The sequence below is a fragment of the Macaca nemestrina genome, chromosome 4 (assembly GCF_043159975.1).
Source record: "Macaca nemestrina isolate mMacNem1 chromosome 4, mMacNem.hap1, whole genome shotgun sequence".
Classification (NCBI taxonomy): Eukaryota; Metazoa; Chordata; class Mammalia; order Primates; family Cercopithecidae; genus Macaca; species Macaca nemestrina.
The window spans coordinates 51,215,495-51,235,788 of record NC_092128.1 but is presented as its reverse complement, the minus strand read 5'-3'; the positions used below and the strand labels follow the sequence as shown (position 1 = coordinate 51,235,788).

At 41.2% G+C, this 20,294-nt stretch overlaps 1 protein-coding gene across 8 annotated transcripts in view; it reads right to left on the bottom strand.

Annotated features, from left to right (window-relative positions):
* Window positions 1-5,723: 5,723 nt before the first annotated feature.
* The window catches only part of LOC105475298 (laminin subunit beta 4), a 111,535-nt gene continuing 96,964 nt past the window's right edge, over window positions 5,724-20,294 (bottom strand). For 5 of the 8 annotated variants that reach the window (XM_071094679.1, XM_071094677.1, XM_071094675.1 and 2 more), the window contains exons 32-35: window positions 19,535-19,673; window positions 16,143-16,316; window positions 14,358-14,511; window positions 5,724-6,476 (exon numbers count right to left, since the gene is read on the bottom strand). In XM_071094679.1, the coding sequence (XP_070950780.1) occupies window positions 6,337-6,476; window positions 14,358-14,511; window positions 16,143-16,316; window positions 19,535-19,673 (607 nt within the window). In that variant the 3' untranslated portion in view covers window positions 5,724-6,336. Of the gene's footprint in view, window positions 6,477-11,914; window positions 12,272-14,357; window positions 14,512-16,142; window positions 16,317-19,534; window positions 19,674-20,294 lie in introns of those variants that run through there. The other 3 variants (XM_011730420.3, XM_071094680.1, XM_071094681.1) reach the window with 2 other exon arrangements.

Below are 20,294 nucleotides of genomic sequence, written 5' to 3'. Positions count from 1 at the left end.
CTTTAGGGACAACTTACTTCCTCAGCTCTCAGCCCCTTCCTCCATGTTCAAAGGCAGCAATGTCAGGCCAGTCCTCCCGTGCAGCTGTCTCTCTGGCTCTCTCCTGCCTTCTCTTCCACTTGAGAGAACCCTTGTGATTACACTGGGCCCACCTGGAAAACTCAGCATCCTCTCCCCATCTCAAAGCCAGTTGATGAAGACCTTCATTCTGTCAACTTTCCCTTTGCCATGTAATGTAATATATTCACAGGTTCTGGATATTAGGACGTGGACGTCTTTTGGGGGTCATAATTCTGCCTCTCCCACAAAGGACAAACAACTTCCTTTTAGGGTTGTGCCCTGGAAATTGCACACAACATTGACACTCATCTCTTATTGGCCAGAATTTAGTCACATGGTCACATCAAACTGCAAGGGAGATTGAAATACAGTCTCTCTTGCTAGGCAGCTGTGTGCCTGGTTAAAACGTGGAGAAGTCCTATTACCAAAAGGAAGAAGGGGTAGAATGGATGTCAGACAGCAATTTCCAGCCTGAGCCTCATGAGTCTCACGCATTGTTGCCAAGGTCTGCTTTCAGCTTTCCTTTCCTTCATTGTGTCATGTTAGTGCTTCTGCCTAATTGTTTTCACCTGTTGGTTCTGAGCTGTCCTTCATCTGGGACTGGTTTCTAATCTGGAAGAAGAGACAGGATAGTCTCCTTTAATGGGCACACCAGGTACCTCATGGCGACTTGCTTTCTGATCTTCATATTGATTTTCTGATGTGGTTAGCTGGGTTCCAAATACTTCTACCTGCCCTATGGGGTTCAAACGTGGGCTCTCTGACTCCTCCCCTCACTCATCCCCTACTCTGAGATGCGCAGATTCCATCCTGACTCCTCCACGCTGGTCCCTCACACACCTTATCGGATCTCCTAGTGTTAGGGAGATGTCATTTTCAGTCGACTTGAATTAAGAAAATGATTAGATTAGTGCTGTAATCCCAGCACTTTGGGAGGCTGAGGTGGGCAGATCACAAGGTCAGGAGTTCAAAAACAGCCTGGCCAACATGGTGAAACCCTGTCTCTACTAAAAATACAAAATTAGCCAGGCGTAGTGGTGCATGCCTGTAATCCCAGCTACTCAGGAGGCTGAGGCAGGAGAATCGTTTGAACCCGGGAGGTGAAGGTTGCAGTGAGCCGAGATCGCACCACTGCATTCTGGCCTGGGCCACAGAGTGAGACTCCATCTCAAAAAAAAAAAAAAAAAAAAAAAAGAAAGAAAGAAAAAAGAAAAAGTATGCATGTTGTTGCATATAAATATTTCATATGAGGTATTAAGATTCATCTTCTAATCATATTATCAATTGACTACATATAGGTTGTTTACTTCCTTTAATTCTTTTTATTTATTTATTTTGGCTACTCACATTAAATCCTCTTAGATGGGAGGCAGAGCTGTGCCTTCTACAATGAAAGCCGATGGAACCTCTTATAGGCAGAATACATGGATCTGAAACCAAGAGTGGGAATACATGACACTGAACACAATTATATCCAAATGACTTACAAGCAAAACGTTCCTTTTTGTACATGTGACTTTGGGTCCTGGTCTCTAAGGAAGTGTGTTTTTACTCGATGATATAATGGTTGTTCCACTGAATTAGAATATGTACCAATACCCAGCTATTTCAAGCTCTTCACTAAAGGATAAACAAGCAAAAAAGGAAGTTGTATAATTTTGGCTGATGTAATTGATCCTGACAAAGATAAATGGAGCTGCTGGTTTGCAGTGGCAAAGGAGGGATGTGACTGGGACCAGAGGGACCATGGAAGGAGCAGTAGAGATAGCAGGTCGTAAATCCCAGCAAAAGCCTCCTGAGTGATTACAAAGACAAAGTCTACGTCCTCAATCTGTGTTTCTGAATATGCTACGTTTTGTGTGTATTTATATTTTTAATTATCAAATATATTTAATTTCCTTTTTGTCTCCCTTTCCTCCCTCAGTAGTCTATATTTGGTATTTGTTGGTGGTTAACTTTACAATTTTGATTATAAGTTGCAGTATTTCCAGATAGAATTGTTAGCTGAAGTGCAGAAGAAGTGGACCTCAGCTGGCAGCCAAGGTTTCAGAGCTGGATGCGCTTGGTGAGTGATGAGACTGTGGGTTGGTTTCCCTTGAAGACAATGTGGGTGTGCTTTCATTTGGCTGAGTGCTACATTTTGTTTGGTGGAAGCATTTATTTTTACTTTAGAAGGGAAAATGGGGGACGGGTGCGGTGGCTCACGCCTGTAATCCCAGCACTTTGGGAGACCGAGGCGGGCGGATCGCCTGAGTTCGGGAGTTCAAGACCAGCCTGACCAACATGGAGAAGCCCTGTCTCTACTAAAAACACAAAATTAGCCAGGTGTGGTGATGCATTCCTGTAATCCCAGCTACTTGGGAGGCTGAGGCAGGAGAATTGCTTGAACCCAGAGGTGGAGGTTGTGGTGAGCTGAGATCGCACCATTGTACTCCAGCCTGGGCAACAAGAGTGAAATTCCGTCACAAAAAAAAAAAAAAAAGGGAGGGGGGGGGAAATGGGATGAAGAATGTATTATGATATTTGGAAGTCAAAGGGATGGACTTTATACATATTGATTACGTTTAATAGAAATTTGTAATTTTTTTGATAGCTGGCATCAAAATCCTTCCTATCTTGGAGGATTCCAAAGATAGATGGAGGAAAAACTCCCCTTCTACTACCAAAGTCAAAGGGAATAGATATTCTCTCTACTTAGTCAATATGGTACCCAGGGCACATGAGGAGGCCCGGCCAACTGGATTACTTCTCCCAGGAATGCTGAGTAGTGAGATAGTGACACAAGATGCAGAGACAGTTGCAAGTCACTGGGATGGTGGCGAGTGCCCAGGGAGGCCAGCATTGGCCTGAGTGTACTGAGGTGTGGTCTTGGGAATATTGCCAGATGCATAATTGTCCTTAGTTACATTTTCTCCAGCCATTTCTTTTTGTATGCTGTCAGATATCTTTTGAATAAATTCCTTTCCTGCTTAAGCTACTGCTGGTTTTCAGTGATTGCATCCAAGAACTCAGACTGGTAAAATCCTAATGTTTAACTGGTTTATTGTTAGTTACTTAGCTTCTTTGCATTTTTAATATAAGGTGTGCTTCAATGAATTAGGCACAAAGCTTTTCCCTCCATCATAAGATTATTTTCTTTTTTTTTTTTTTTTTTTTTTTTTGAGACGGAGTCTCACGCTGTTGCCCAGGCTGGAGTGCAGTGGCGCGATCTCGGCTCACTGTAAGCTCCGCCTCCTGGGTTCACGCCATTCTCCTGCCTCAGCCTCCTGAGTAGCTAGGACTACAGGCGCCCGCCACCGCGCCCGGCTAATTTTTTGTATTTTTAGTAGAGACGGGGTTTCACTGTGGTCTCGATCTCCTGACCTTGTGATCCGCCCGCCTCGGCCTCCCAAAGTGCTGGGATTACAGGCTTGAGCCACCGCGCCCAGCCTAAGATTATTTTCTTAACATACAGTTTCCACAGTGGAATTACTGAGTTTTATAATAGATTATGATACACACTGTCAAACTGTTAATACTTTACAATGTAAAGAGATACTGTTTCACTGAATCTAGCATTGATCACATTTTGAACAACTGATACAGCAAGTAATAGAAGTTAGAATGATTTATCTGGCCTTACTGAGGAATGAGATTTTTCACATATATAGATTTTTTTAGATAACTAAAGCTTATTATTTTATTATATATATATTTATTATTTATTTTAAATATACGGAGTCTCACTCTGTTGCCCAGGCTGGAGTGCAGTGGCACAGTCTCGGCTCTCTGCAAGGACTCTGCCTCCCAGGATCAAGCGATTCTCATGCCTCAGCCTCCCAAGTAGCTAGGATTATAGGCACCCCCCTCTGTGCCTGGCTAATTTTTGTATTTTTATCAGAGACAGGGTTTCACCATGTTGGCCAGGCTGGTCTCGAACTCCTGACCTCAGGTGATCTGCCCGCCTTGGCATCCCAAAGTGCTGGGCTTACAGGCATAAGCCACTGCGCCTGGCCAAAGCTTATTATTTTAAACACTAACATCTAGAAAGCACAACCATAGGCCGGGCGCAGTGGCTCATGCCTGTAATCCCAGCATTTCAGGAAGCCGAAGTGGGTGGATCACTAGGTCAGGAGTTCAAGAGCAGCCTGGCCAACATAGTGAAACACTGTCTCTACTAAAAAAAATACAAAAATTAGCCAGGTATGGTGGCACGCACCTGTAGTCCCACCTACTTGGGAGTCTGAGGTAGGAGAATCACTTGAACCTGGGAGGTAGAGGTTGCCGTGAGCTGAGACGGTACAATTGCACTCCAGCAGGGGTGACAGAGCAAGACTATGTCTCGGAAAAAAAAAAAAAAAAAAGAAAGAAAGAAAGAAAGAAAAAAGCACAACCATATACAATTGCAGTCTGCAATCTTTTCAGGGTATATCACATACTTCCTACCATCATCAAACTGCAATGCCCAAGGACCTCCTTAGGTGATGAGTTTGTCTTGCCTTTTCACTTGATTCCCCAGATAAGTGTGCTTTTCTAACAGCTGGGGATTTTTCTGCTTCTTTAGAACTCAATAGCTAGTTCTCCCAGTCAGCAGATAGAACCATTCTCTCTTTAACCATTCCCACACCCCCTGGCCTGTTACTTGTATAGTCTCTGATCACTGAAAAGGAAGAACAATTGAATGTTGCTATTGCAAACAAAGAAACCATGCTTGTAAAATTGTCTATTATTTGTAATAAGTTGAAAGTCAGTATCCTGATGGGAAAGCTGGGGTGTGTTCCACCCTCAGCTGTGGAGGAAAGAATGTAGACTTGGTGACAGCTGCATTTTTAGACTCTGGGTTATTTTATGCACCATTAATTGGTGGAGGTTTGAAAAAGTCTCAGTGCTGGATATGTGAACCATTGTAATTATATACTTCAAGAGAGCTTTCTAGGGTGGTCCTTCCTGTAGAAAAGTTTCTTTCTATTCTTCAGGATCTCTAGGGAAATAGATTCTGCAACTTTTTTTAACAGCCTACATTTTAAGATTTTTCAAATTAATGTATAATTCTAAAGCTCTTTTGTTGAATTTTTATATCCTTTTTTTTTTTGAGACAGAATCTTGCTCTGCCACCCAGGCTGGAGTGCAGTGGCCTGATCTCGGCTCACTGCGACCTCTTCCTCCTGGATTTAAGCTATTTTCCTGCCTCAGCCTCCGAGTAGCTGGGATTACAGGTGTGCACCACCATGCCCAGCTAATTTTTGTATTTTTAGTAGAGACAAGGTTTCGCCACATTGGCCAGGCTGGTCTTGAACTCCTGACCTCAGATGACCTGCCTTCCTCCGTATCCCAAAGTGCTGAGATTATAGGCATGAGCCACCACGCCTGGCTTTAAATCCATTTTTTATGAGTCAGTCCTTAATGGAAATGCTCCAGCAGATCTTCCTTTTTCATATGTCAGTGTTGATGTTTATTATTTCTTATTCAAAAATGTGAAACCAAACTCCCTTAAAATAATCTTTCTGAAGGATAGCTTTCACAAACAGAAGCAATTTGTTCTATTATAAATCACACATGCAAAAAAAGTTAGCGTGAAATCAGACTCATTTTGAAATGAGACAATATGATTTTTATACTAAACAATAAGAACATGATTGCTAGTCTTTTAAAAATAAGCAACACATTTTACAGAAAAAATATCCACTGATAAATGAGGAGAAGTAGTTCAATATTTATCTTTTTGAATATTGTTCCAGTGCCATTTGGGGAAAATAGAATCCCCTGGTTGAGAATGAGTGTGTAGGAAAGTAGGTATAAAAGCAAGTTACATTTTGAATTCTATGCAGTTTATTCACAAAAGAATAGTTTTGCAAATAAAAGTAAATCCAAATAAACATAAAATATAGGACAATCTAGTACATGCCATCCATATGTATTCCATCCTAGTATTGGAGATATTTATTTAATGTTTAGGTTTATTTGACTGAAATGATTATTAGTAAGTAGAGTACTTACTTAAATTTCTACTTGTTATATGGAACCTGTTATTTTTAAGTTAGGAAAGAGAAAGGAAGGCAAGAGGAAAGGTTTCTGAAACCAGAGACAATCTCATTACTTTCCCCTTTCAATTATGAAGTGGCATTTTCCGGGTGGCATTTCAACCTCCAACCACACTGAGCAGGTGTGTAATAAGGACAGGCTGTGGGGAAGGAAGGTAGAAGACATTCTCAGTATTTCACAGGTTCAGCAGAGCCCCATGGGCTTGTACATCAGAAACCAGAAACAAAGGCACAAGCTTTTGCACTTTAACTCTGCCTAGCTATAGCACGTAGCATATTTTTTTTCTTGTTCAACGATTTCATTTTTAATGGCAACAACTTGATCTTCCAATATTCTCAGTTGATCAGCTTTTGCTTGTCTACTTAGATTCAAATCTTGGATTTTCCTTTCTAAATCTGAAAGTAGAAAACGAAAGAAATGATACATTTCCATTTGATAGATTCCTCCTGGATATCCACATTATACCAAACACAGGGATTTGCGCGCCTCTCAAAGATATATTTAGTTTTCTGTTTTGAGTCAATGGATAAAACATCTATTTTCATCAGGCTTCTCAAGGTTTTCATATAAATTAGAGCAAACTGACATTTTTGTCTAAAACTTTTATATCTAAAGGCATTTATCAATGTGAGGCTGTAGTTGGTTAGAATTCATTAGAAATGAAAAGACAGATAACATCCTTGATGGGACTTGCTGAAGTGCTATATTTCCAAAGGTTTGTTCTTATTATTTTAGCTTCATTTTAAAACATGTTCTTTACTTTAGTGTTTTCCAGTCTTTCAGAAAAAAAGACTGACTTTCATGTGTTCATTCTTCTTCTCTGCTGATACTGAAGTCTCTGAACAGTAACAGCTAAGTGATGCCTTTGTTGGCTTCACGCCTATCCATCCATCAATCCATTGATCCATCGACACGTCCATTGACCCATCCATCAATCCATTGATCCATCCATCCATCCATCTGTCCATCCATCCATCTATACATTCATTTATATATTCTTCATTCAACAAATATCTGGAAATTCTAGTAAACCTTAAGAAGGAGCCCATAGTAGTGGATACAAGATGCACAGAGAGCTACAGTTAATAATGTGAGGCACCATTTTGCAAAGAAACTCTGACATTAGAGTTTTTGCAAAAATTCTAGAAGAGGGAAGGTAAATGTCTCACTTCACTTGGTCAGATCACACATGAATACCAAGTTGGTCTGGAGTAATTGTCAAACTAACATGTGTTTAGAAAAAAGAATCAGATTGCTGAAGATACTTGAAACTGTCCTGTAAACAAACATTGAATTAACTGGTGATGTTTCATATGAGGAAGGCAGATTCAGGGCATGTGTCATGGCTGTTTTCAAATATCTGAAGGACCAACCTAGGAAAGCAGAGTAAATGTGTTCTCTGTCATCCTGAGGAAATAAAATGGAAACTAGCAGGTAAAGCTCTGTGAAGGAAGATTTTGTCTAAATATAAAAAACTCTCTAGGATGGCTGCTCAAAGACAAAAGAGCTGCTGTGGAAGGTGGTGAGTGTTCTGTCACTAGATTCCCTCCTTCCTTCCTTCCTTCCTTCCTTCCTTCCTTCCTTCCTTCCTTCCTTCCTTCCTTCCTTTCCTTTCCTTCCTTCCTTCCTTCCTTCCTTCCTTCCTTCCTTCCTTCCTTCCTTCCTTCCTTCCTTCCTTCCTTCCTTCCTTCCTTCCTTCCCTCCTTCCCTCCTTCCCTCCTTCCCTCCTTCCCTCCTTCCCTCCTTCCCTCCTTCCCCTTCCTTTCCCTTCCTTTCCCTTCCTTTCTCTCTCTCTCTCTCTCTCTTTCTTTTTTTTTTGAGAGAGTTTTGCTCCTGTTGCCCAGGCTGGAGTGCAATGGCATGATCTCAGCTCACAGCAACCTCCGCCTCCCGGGTTCAAGTGATTCTCCTGCCTCAGCCTCCTGAGTAGTTGGGATTACAGGCATATGCCACCACACCTGGCTAAATTTGTACTTTTAGTAGAGATGGGGTTTCTCCATGTTGGTCAGGCTGGTCTTGAACTCCCGACCTCAGGTGATCCACTCACCTCGGCCTCCCAAAGTGCTGGGATTACAGGCATGAGCCACCGCACCTGGCCGAAACTTTCAAATATAGGTCATTTGGGATTGAAAAGGGGATTCGACATTGAAACCATATTTGAACTAAAGGAAAAGTAAAGGCCTCTGTTTGTACCAGGAAAGTTAATATCATTGAGCTGGTTACACCAGACCCATTCATCATCCTCATCTGTGTTCTGGAAAGTTACCCTTCCTGGATGACAGCACTTGGCTCTTTTGACCTCTGGCTTTCATTCACACATGGCCAATGGACAGTGCCGACAAATGGTCAGTGGATGGGAGGGTGAGCAGTCTCCATCCCAGTTTAGCACAGAGGTGTGGGCAGTTCTTCCATCCCTCAGGCTCCTGTAGGGTGGCCTCTTTCCTAACACTCTGGTGTTCACAGGGCTCTGGCAATGTTCCTGTTTCCCTGGCCCCTTCAGGTATAGACAGGCTAATGCCTTCTCACTGCTGCTAGTCACCAAGTACCTCCACAGCCTCAGTGGGTTCCCTTCATTCTTGTGCATTCTTTGTAGTTCTTCCCATCAAGAAGTAGAATCTGCTTACCCTGTTCCTACTCCCACACCCCCGAATCTGGGCTGGCTTTGTAAATTGTTTTGACCAATAGCAAGTTATGGTGCCCTGAAACAATCATGCTGTAAAGCAGCCTGGGATAACAGACCACGTATAGAGAGTGCCAGCATCTCAGCCACACCCAGCCCTTAACAGGCCATCAGCCAAATGCAGTTGCTTGAGAAACCCAGGTGAGACCTGCCAAAGAATCATCCAGGCAACCCACGGAAAAGTAAGAAATGGTGGTTATTCCAAAAAAAGTCCAGCACCAGACGGATTCACAGCCGAATTCTACCAGAGGTACAAGGAGGAGCTGGTACCATTCCTTCTGAAACTATTCCAATCAATAGAAAAAGAGGGAATCCTCCCTAACTCATTTTATGAGGCCATCATCATCCTGATACAAAAGCCTGTCAGAGACACAACAAAAAAAGAGAATTTTAGACCAATATCTCTGATGAACATGGATGCAAAAATCCTCAGTAAAGGCCGGGCGCGGTGGCTCAAGCCTGTAATCCCAGCACTTTGGGAGGCCGAGACGGGCGGATCACGAGGTCAGGAGATCGAGACCATCCTGGCTAACACGGTGAAACCCCGTCTCTACTAAAAAATACAGAAAACTAGCGGGCGCCTGTAGTCCCAACTACTCGGGAGGCTGAGGCAGGAGAATGGCATGAACCCGGGAGGCGGAGCTTGCAGTGAGCTGAGATCTGGCCACTGCATTCCAGCCTGGGCGACAGAGCGAGACGCCGTCTCAAAAAAAAAAAAAAAAAAAAAAAATCCTCAGTAAAATACTGGCAAACCGAATCCACGAGCACATTGAAAAGCTTATCCACCATCATCAGGTGGGCTTCATCCTTAGGATGCAAGGCTGGTTCAACATACTTAAATCAATAAACGTAATCCAGTGTATAAACAGAACCAAAGACAAAAACCACATGATTATCTCAATAGATGCAGAAAAAGCCTTTGACAAAATTCAACAGCCCTTCATGCTAAAAACTCTCCATAAATTTGGTATTGATGGTATGTATCTCAAAATAGTATGAGCTCTTTATGACAAATCCACAGTCAATATCATACTGAATGGGCAAAAACTGGAAGCATTCCCTTTGAAAACTGGCACAAGACAGGGATGCCCTCTCTCACCACTCCTATTCAACATAGTGTTGGAAGTTCTGGCCAGGGCAATCAGGCAAGAGAAAGAAATAAAGGGTATTCAATTAGGAAAAGAGGAAGTCAGATTGTCCCTGTTTGCAGATGACATGATTGTATATTTAGAAAACCCCATTGTCCCAGCCCAAAATCTCCTTAAGCTGATAAGCAACTTCAGCAAAGTCTCAGTATACAAAATCAATGTGCAAAAATCACAAGCATTCTTATACACCAATAACAGACAAACAGAGAACCAAATCATGAGTGAACTCCCATTCACAATTGCTTCAAAGAGAATAAAATACCTAGGAATCCAACTTACAAGGGATGTGAAGGATCTCTTCAAGGAGAATTACAAACCACTGCTCAATGAAATAAAAGAGGACACAAACAAATGGAAGAACATTCCATGCTCATGGATAGGAAGAATCAGTATCGTGAAAATGGCCATACTGCCCAAGGTAATTTATAGATTCAATGCCATCCCCATCAAGCTACCAATGACTTTCTTCACAGAATTGGAAAAAACTACTTTAAAGTTCATATGGAATCAAAAAAGAGCCCGCATTGCCAAGACAATCCTAAGCCAAAAGAACAAAGCTGGAGGCATCATGCTGCCTGACTTCAAACTATACTACAAGGCTACAGTAACCAAAACATCATGGTACTGGTACCAAAACAGAGATCTAGACCAATGGAACAGAACAGAGCCCTCAGAAATACCATACATCTACAACCATCTGATCTTTGACAAACCTGACAAAAACAAGAAATGGGGAAAGGATTCCCTATTTAATAAATGGTGCTGGGAAAATTGGCTAGCCATAAGTAGAAAGCTGAAACTGGATCCTTTCCTTATGCCTTATACAAAAATTAATTCAAGATGGATTAGAGACTTAAATGTTAGACCTAAATCCATAAAAACCCTAGAAGAAAACCTAGGCAATACCATGCAGGACATAGGCATGGGCAAGGACTTCATGTCTAAAACACCAAAAGCAATGGCAACAAAAGCCAAAATTGACAAATGGAATCTAATTAAACTAAAGAGCTTCTGCACAGCAAAAGAAACTACCATCAGAGTGAACAGGCAACCTACAGAATGGGAGAAAATTTTTGCAATCTACTCATCTGACAAACGGCTAATATCCAGAATCTACAAAGAACTCAAACAAATTTACAAGAAAAAAACAAACAACCCCATCAAAAAGTCGGCAAAGGACATGAACAGACACTTCTCAAAAGAAGACATTTATGCAGCCAACAGACACATGAAAAAATGCTCATCATCACTGGCCATCAGAGAAATGCAAATCAAAACCACAATGAGATACCATCTCACACCAGTTAGAATGGCGATCATTAAAAAGTCAGGAACCAACAGGTGCTGGAGAGGATGTGGAGAAATAGGAACATTTTTACACTGTTGGTGGGACTGTAAACTAGTTCAACCATTGTGGAAGACAGTGTGGCGATTCCTCAAGGATCTAGAACTAGAAATACCATATGACCCAGCCATCCCATTACTGGATATATACCCAAAGGATTATAAATCATGCTGCTATAAAGACACATGCACATCTATGTTTATTGTGGCACTATTCACAATAGCAAAAACTTGGAACCAACTCAAATGTCCATCAATGACACACTGGATTAAGAAAATGTGGCACATATACACCATGGAATACTATGCAGCCATAAAAAGGGATGAGTTCATGTCTTTTGTAGGGACATGGATGCAGCTGGAAACCATCATTCTGAGCAAACTATCACAAGAACAGAAAACCAAACACTGCATGTTGTCACTCATAGGTGGGAATTGAACAATGAGAACACTTGGACACAGGAAGGGGAACATCACACACTGGGGCCTGTTGTGGGGTGGGGGGAGGGGGGAGGGATAGCATTAGGAGATATACCTAATGTAAATGATGAGTTAATGGGTGCAGCACACCAACATGGCACATGTATACATACGTAACAAACCTGCACATTGTACACATGTACCCTAGAACATAAAGTATAAAAGAAAAAAAAGAAATGGTGGTTATTTTAAGCCATTACATTTTGGGGTAATTTATTATGCAGTGAATGAATGACTGAGACAACTCCACTTCTAAATACTTTATCCAAAATTATGCCCAAGTATGCATTCTGTTTCTTGCTGGGACCCAGACTGACACCAAGTTCTGTGGAAGGACCCTGGCTGAAGACTGGAATCCATTCTCCACTCTCTCAACATTGTTGGTGCCAAGGACTCCATTCTGGGATCCAGAGGCTCCTCTTCCTAACAGAGGGGAACAGGCATAGCCTTGTGGTTCAGCCCCTTCTCAAGTGGCAGCATGGGGAAGACAGCCAAATCAATGTCTCATTTTTCTATCTTGCTGAGTTCTGAAAACAGTCTCAAAAGGAAAAGAGAAAAGGCAGTAGAATGCCTTATTTTAGACCTCTCTGAGAAGCTCTGTAGCTTCAACTTCTGTAAAAGCAACTCTGTAGCTTTTATAGTTCCAATCTAATTTCAAGAACTATAAAAGCTGTGGTCAATGGGGATCAGTGGAAACAATTTGTATATGACATAAAAACAGGACAGAAATATTCTCCCCATGTTTTTGCTCCTATAGTAAGGAACAAGTTCTAGGATTAAAAAAACTGACTTTCATAGTATTGTCTATGGAATGCAAGGTTTAAAAAATCTGTTTTTCTAAATCTTTCTTAGTGTTTTGTAGTTAAAACAAAATTTTAACGAAAATACTTAAAAATGAAAAAAATTACCCACAAGCCTGCTGCTTTAAAAACAATTATATAAGTGCAAGAAGCAGTGGTTTCTTCTTCACTCCCACTGCCTCCCTAGAGATAACTAATGTTAGCAGTTTGGTATGTATTTTTCCTGACTTTGGCCCATACTAATGTTCCATTTTCAGTTTTTTCATGTCATAGTGATGATATAAGTGGTTGTAAGACCAAAGACTCATTTGATAATAAAAAAAAGAGGCATTTATAAGTGAGGAGTTTTGGTTACTTTAGTATTTTGAGAGTTACTTATACTCCTAGTTTTAAAGTTTTGGAAGATAATAAATACAACCAGGGGTATATTGTAACTATACAATCATCATCTGATATTTCTTGATGGTTAGAGATCAAGGACATGATGATTGCCCCCAAAAATCATAAATATCAATTGTGTAAAAAAAAGATTCTGATTAGCTTTCTGATTGTATGTATTCTATGTTTCTTATTTTATTTTGTTTTGAGACAGAGTCTCTCTCTGTTGCACAGGCTGGAGTGCAGTGGCATGATCTCAGCTCACTGCAACCTCCGCCTCCCGGGTTCAAGTGATTCTCCTGTCTCAGCCTCCCAAGTAGCTGGGATTACAGGCATATGCCACCATGCCTGGGTAATTTTTTAAATTTTTAGCAAAGATAGGGTTTTGCCATATTGGCCAGGCTGGTCTCAAACTCCTGGGCTCAAGCAGTCCATCTGCCTCAGCCTTGCAAAGTGTTGGGATTACAGGTGTGAGCCACTGCACCCAGCCTGTATTCTATGTTTACAACACTTTGTGTGCATCAGAATGTCCATTTAGATCAAAATCCTTGTCCAGAATATGATTCTTTCTGGGTTGCTATCCAAAGATATATGCTATCTGACCTAGTGCCCTAGATTATATTGACTCTTTTCGAGAGTTACTTTCATGACAGGAAAAATAAACAACATAGGTTAGAACAGGGTTTCTCAATCTCAGCACTATTGACATTCTGGGCAAGATAACTGTTTGTTTAGGCAGTTGTCTTGTGCATTGTGGGATGTTTAGCAACATCCCTGCCCTCTACCCACTACATGCTAGTAGTTCCTTCTAGGGTGACAAGCAAAAATGTCTTCAGACATCTTACCCCTAGTTGAGTTGAGAACAAAGTTAGGGAAAAAAAAAGCTTTTTTTTTTTTTTTTTTTTTTTGAGATGGAGTCTTACTCTGTTGCCCAGGCTGGAGTGCAGTGGCGTCATCTTGGCTCACCACAACCTCCGCCTCCCAGGTTCAAGCAATTCTTCTGCCTCAGCCTCCTGAGTAGCTGAGACTACAGGCGCCCACCACCATGCCCGGCTAATTTTTGTATTTTTAGTAGAAACGGTGTTTCACCATGTTGGCCAGGGTGATATCGAACTCCTGACCTCAGGTGATCCACCTGCCTTGGGGTCCCAAAGTGCTGGGATTACAGGTGTGAGCCACTGTGCCCAGCCAACAAAGGGCATTTCAAGGAAATCTCAGTTTGTTTTGACTAATGCAAGGCAGATGCTCATTAACCTTTCTAGGCAAATCCATGCAAGAGGCTTGTTAACTTCACAGTCCCCAAAACACAAGACCAATTTCGACTTCTTTCTCCTCAGTGGACTCATGTGATAAAACTGTAAGCTGACATTGGTATAAATTCTACTAGTAAGGTAGAGTACCAGGATGTTATTATCAAATTGGCAGGATGGATAAAAGAATAGATACCTGTTATTCTTCTTATCTTGTCCTCTGTATCTCCAGCCAATTTTTCTGCAGCATCTTTTAGCTGTTTAACTTTTCCTAATGTTTCCTTTGTTAGTCCTGTAGTGCTTGTCTTATGCTGGAGCATAGCATATTGTTTTTTCAGCTCAACAAATTCCTGTAACAAGCAACACACACATCATGAGAAAACATGTATAAAGCAGGTACCTATGTGCATGATGATTCTCCTAATACCATTCATAGAAGGAATACAGAGGAAACCTTAATCCAGTCAATACGCTTGAGTCACTCTGATATTTCCAGCAGAGTTTTATTTGCATGTTTGTTTTTTCAGGTTGAAAAAAATCTCATCTTCTATTAAAAATAAAACTTCTTTGTTCAAAATAGCAATTGTTATTGCGTGTTAAGGCAAGTATTTCTGAGGCACCAACTGGTTGTTCTGCACTATGTTAAGGTAGGATGTGGAAGACAGAAATGACCCAATCCCATCCTTGACAAATCTCTGGTTCAGTTCAGTCAATCAGTTGTACATGCAAAATGAAGGACAGAGTGAGTGATGAAGATTTAGAAACAGCAAGGATATGTTATTTGGTTGGCAAAAAGGTGAGAGAGAAATGAGGTAGGAAGGGAGGCAGGTGGGGAAGTAGAAGTGTAGTATGGAGACCTCCCTTGAATAGAGTGGAAATCTTTGGGTTAGCTTGTGTGTTGACAACATAGAAGCTTAAGTAGATGAATAAAGGCCAGAGCCAGAAATGAAATATGGAAGTGGGAACAGGGTGAGTAGAAAGTACCTTTCTTGGCTGGGTGTGATTGCTCATGCCTGTAATCCCAGCACTTTAGGAGGCTGAGGCGGGCGGATCACGAGGTCAGGAGATCAAGACCATCCTGGCTAACATGGTGAAACCCCATCTCTACTAAAAATGCAAAAATTAGCTGGGGGTGGTGGTGTGTGGCTGTAATCCCAGTTACTCAGGAGGCTAAGGCAGGAGAATCGCTTGAACCAGGGAGTCAGAGGTTGCAGTGAGCTGAGATTGAGCCACTGCATTCCAGTCTGGTGACAGAGCGAGACTCTGTCTCAAAAAAAAAAAAAAAAAAAAAAAAAAAAAAAAAAAGAACTTTTCTCAATCTCTGTTCCACAGAAAATGTTCTCAATTCCTCTCAGTGGAAAATTTACCCAGCACGTTAGGAATTAAAAGTAGGAGAATAGACCAATTGTAAAAACACTAACATTTTTCTTTTGTTTAGGCAACTATATTAATGCAACCAACCAAAGATTTCTTGCGAGGAAAATGAGCTGATAGGTTCTTTCAGCAACCTAAATTAATGGTCTACTTTCCACAACCGTTTAATTAACTCATTCTGATTTTTGTAAATTGATGTATTTTCTTTGGCAGGTGACTTTCATTTATTGTTTTCTTTATATGTTGTGTGACTGAATGAGAATAGAGGGCAAATACATGCAATTCAGACAAACCACATAAATTGTGAAAGTTTGGAAGTTCAGGGCAAATTTGATTTATGGACTGTTTGACCAGGACACCACTAAGAGTAATAGGATAGAGAGATGGGGGGTGGCGGGGAACACTCCAACACGATTTGGCCAGGGACTTCTGCCATCTACAGACAGAAGATCCTTTGTGTATCAGGATCCCCTCGAAGATATACCATTGAGTCATGGACCAGCACAAAGGAAACGCTGAGAAATGGCACAAAAATCTGGGGTTAAAGGACTATCTTTCAAAGAAGCTCTGTTTTTCTGCTCTTGGTGGCAGTGGTAGAACTAATGACCTTCTCAAGACTCCCAGCCTGGTGTTGGGCAGATTCAGCCTGAACTTTCACATTGACAGCGTGGTCTTCATGCCTTTGCAACTTGGTCTGCAGCAGGGCAAGTCCATCCTCCAGCCCTGATCGCTGCTTTGCTGACTCCAGCTCATTCTTCATTTCCCTGGTTTGATTTTCAGCCTGTTGTTGATTTAAAGACCAGAAAGGGACAATCTCTTTATGAAACAAACAAGAAGATAAATGATATATTAACCCCTTGAAAAATATGCTGGGTGTAAAGGAAAAGAAAATAGTGCCTTCACTTTTTCTGTTGCATGTATTTAAAATGTTATAATAAAATATTTCAGACATTCAAAAGGGTCTGAGAAATACAACGTTAGCCTGGTGTGGGGTGTGTGCCTGTAGTCCCAGTACTCAGGAGGCTGAGGTAGGAGGATTGCTTGAGCCCAGGAGGTTGAGGGTGCAGTGAGCTATGATTGTGCCACTGCACTCCAGCCTGGGTGACAAAGAGATACCTTGTTTCAACAACAACAACAACAACTAAAAAATAAAAAATATAACAAATACCCATGTACCCACCAGCCAGTTTAAGAATAGAACACTAACAATGCACTAAGGCCCTCAGCATACCACTCCTCATTATATCTTCTCTCTCCCCTCAAAGACAACCACTGTCTTGAATCTAATTTTTGTCATTCCATGTATCTCTGTAGGTTTTTTTCTACAACCTATGCAGTATTCCTAACAATATATAGTATTTAAATTTTTTCACCTTATACAAATGTATTGGATATTTCTGCAAGTTGATTTTCTAAAATGAAAAGTTATGAAAATTATGCTTATGTAGGTCATTTAAGCTAATCTACATAGCTCTAGTTCATTCATTTTTACCAGTTTAAGGCATTCCATTGTTTGAACATATAACAATGTATTTTCTATTCTCTAGCTGGTGCAAGTGGCTTCTAATTTTTTCCCCTTACAAACAGTAATAATACTTTATGCCTGTTTCTTATTTCAATGTCTATATTGATCATATCAAATCCTATTTAAATATTTTTCAAATATAGCTGGTTGTTAGCGCTTGTCTCTTGTTTGTTGGTCATACGTTCATATTTTCTTAGATTTTCTTAAACATAGTAAACATTCTTATTTTGTATTCTGTATCCAATAATGGTAATATCCTCTGTCTCTTGTGTCCTGATTTTGTTGTTCATTATTTCTGATGACTCTTGTTTAAAGGTAATTTGTGCCTGGGCACAGTGGCTCATGCCTGTATTCCCAGCACTTTGGGAGGCCGAGGCAGGTGGACCACTTGAGGTCAGGAGTTCGAGACCAGCCTGGCCAACATGGTGAAACCTCGTCTTTTCTAAAATTATAAAAATTAGCTGGGCGTGGTAATACGTGCCTGTAATCCCAGCTATTCAGGGGGCTGAGGCAGGAAACTTGCTTGAACCCAGGAGGCGGAGGTTGCAGTGAACCAAGATTGCGTCACTGCACTCCAGCTGAGGCGACAGAGTGAGACTCCATCTCAAAAAAAAAAAAAAAAAAATCTAAAGAGGCAATTTGTATTTACACGTTTGGGGGAAATTCTTGATGGCTAGGTTTTAAGGTCATTCCTTTGGAGGGGATTTTTGTTTGCCTCTATCAGGCATCTGGGAGTACTACCAACCCAGGGCTACTTCAAATGATACTAGGGTTTTGAGGGCCACCCAGGTAGTGTAAATTCTAGCCTCCAAATTGTATGGGAGCCACAAATTGTGGTTAGCAAATCTTAGTGGAGATGTTACTCCCCAACCCAGGGGCAAGTTTTTCTACTGGCTCTGGCTCTGTGTGTGTGTCTGTGTGTGCGTGTGTGTGTGTGTGTGAGAGAGAGAGAGAGAGAGAGACAAAGAGAGACAGAGAGAGACAGAGAGATTTTAACATTTCACTAAGGATTTTGCCATTTGGGGTCCCAGTTCTATGCAAGAATCTTGTTGCCTCCTGTGCGGCCTTTGCTTTCTGTCTTACATACATGGGGACCATTAAAACCCAAAGCTTTAATGCTCCAGGGATTGGCAGATGCCTGCTGCCTGCTGTCAAGTTAGAGCTTGATTACCACTGAATTCATGCTTTCCTGTCATTTTTGGCCTCTGAGACTATCAAAAGTTTCTTACTAATTCAGCTATGCATTAAAAAATCTAAATAGCCAATCTAATATTTTCATGTGTTTTTTCAACTACCAGGGTTCCTTAGGATATTGGCTCACCATATTTTTAGAAATGAAAGTCCCTTCCTGTACCTTTGGGCATATGTGGTGGTTTGCCTAGAGCAGCAGCCTGCAAACTTTTTCTGTAAAGGGCCAGCTAGTAAATACTTTATACTTTGTGGCCTATAAAGTCTCTATCCCAAATATTTAACTCTCTGTCATTGCAGTGCAAAAGGAGCCATAGACAATACAGCCTGTGGTCATGTTTTGCTATCCCTTGTTCTAAGTATATGCCTAGAAGGGGAAATCCTGGGGCCTTCCTTTTTGCTACCCTATATATGCAAACTCTTCCTATCCAATCCCTTTATTTCCTGGTGTATTACTTCCTGTTCTGTTGCTTTCTGCTTTTCGTTGTTGTTGTTGTTGTTGTTGTTGTTGTTGTTGTTGAGACAGAGTCTCACTCTGTTGCCCAGACTGGAGTGCAGTGGCGCAATCTTGGCTCACCGCAACCTCCGCCCCCGGGAAGAGCGATTCTCCTGCCTCAGCCTTCCAAGTAGCGGGGATTATAGGTGCCCGCCACCATGCCTGGCTAATTTTTGTATGTTTCGTAGAGATGGGGTTTCACCATGTTGGCCTGGCTGGTCTTGAACTCCTGACCTCAAGTGATACACTCGCCTCAGCCTACCAAAGTGCTGGGATTACAGGTGTGAGAAACCATGCCTGGCCAAATGGAGCATTTCTTTTGGATGAGATTTTTTTTTAGTTTTAGGATACTCTGATGAGATTTCATGCACGTTTACTTACAAGAACCTTACAACAGTGAACTCTCATTTCTTTGGTTTGTGAGCTTTTAAAAAGTCTGTTCCTTTGCCTGGTGTCAGAAGGGAGATGCTCTGACCTCATATCTACCACTAATTAGCTGTGTGACCTTAGGCAATCACCTAACCTTCCCGAGTCTTAGTTTCCTCATTTCCAAGCTGGTGTTAGTACCGTCCTTGGTATAACCCCAGAATTGGTCACAATTAATACGACGATGCTGAGAAGTGCTCTGTAGAACATTAAATACATGCATAATACTACCCAAATCTTATTTTATCCTCATAATAATCCCATCAGACTCGTAAAGCAAGCATAGCATTGGCATACGTAAAAAGTACTGTGATGTTTCTACCCTCAAAACCTATTTCAGGTTAGTTTCAAAGAGGACAAATACCTGCAGCACATTCTTTTTTATTTTTGTTATATTGGCAGTCAGCTGTGTAATGGTAGAGTTTGCCCGTCCATGAGTGATTTGAGCTTGTTGCAACTGGTTCAATGTTTTGTCAAGATTTAATAGAACATTTGCTGCTTTCCTAAGGTAAGATATTAACACATCAGATTAGATAAACACATAATTATTCACTTATTTCACCTTGAGAGAGTTCATTTGACTCAACCAAATACTTTACTGAATTATTAAGCAAATTTAAATTACTCTTAAACAAGAGAAAGTGCTGAAGTCTTCATTTTGAGAAATAGGTATATTTAAATGCCAACAAAAGAAAACCCCACACACGTATATATTCATACCCAGTAGACACAGATTTTGTTAAATATGGAAATTAAGGATACAGGTCTTGTTTCTTTTGATTTGTCATAAGCAGAGAGATTTGGGGTGATGTAACTATCAATCTTTGCACATAAAAACTATCCTGTGAATTCTAGTTTCCCTGATGTCTTAAATGTGAGCTACACTTTCTCAATCTCTATTGGAGTGGGGGTTGGGAGGGTCAAGAGGCCCCACAGAGAGCAAAGAGAGGACTACAGGCCCTGCATTTTCAGGCTTGTTTATTCAGAGTTAGCTAAGCTTCACTGACATTCCAGCCACTAAGAAGCCCAGTCAGAGGTTAAAATCACAAGCATTTCAAGTGATATAGTCTTTCTGCAGAAAGGAACTCACCTCAAGTCAACAGTCACCAAATACTTAGATCTGT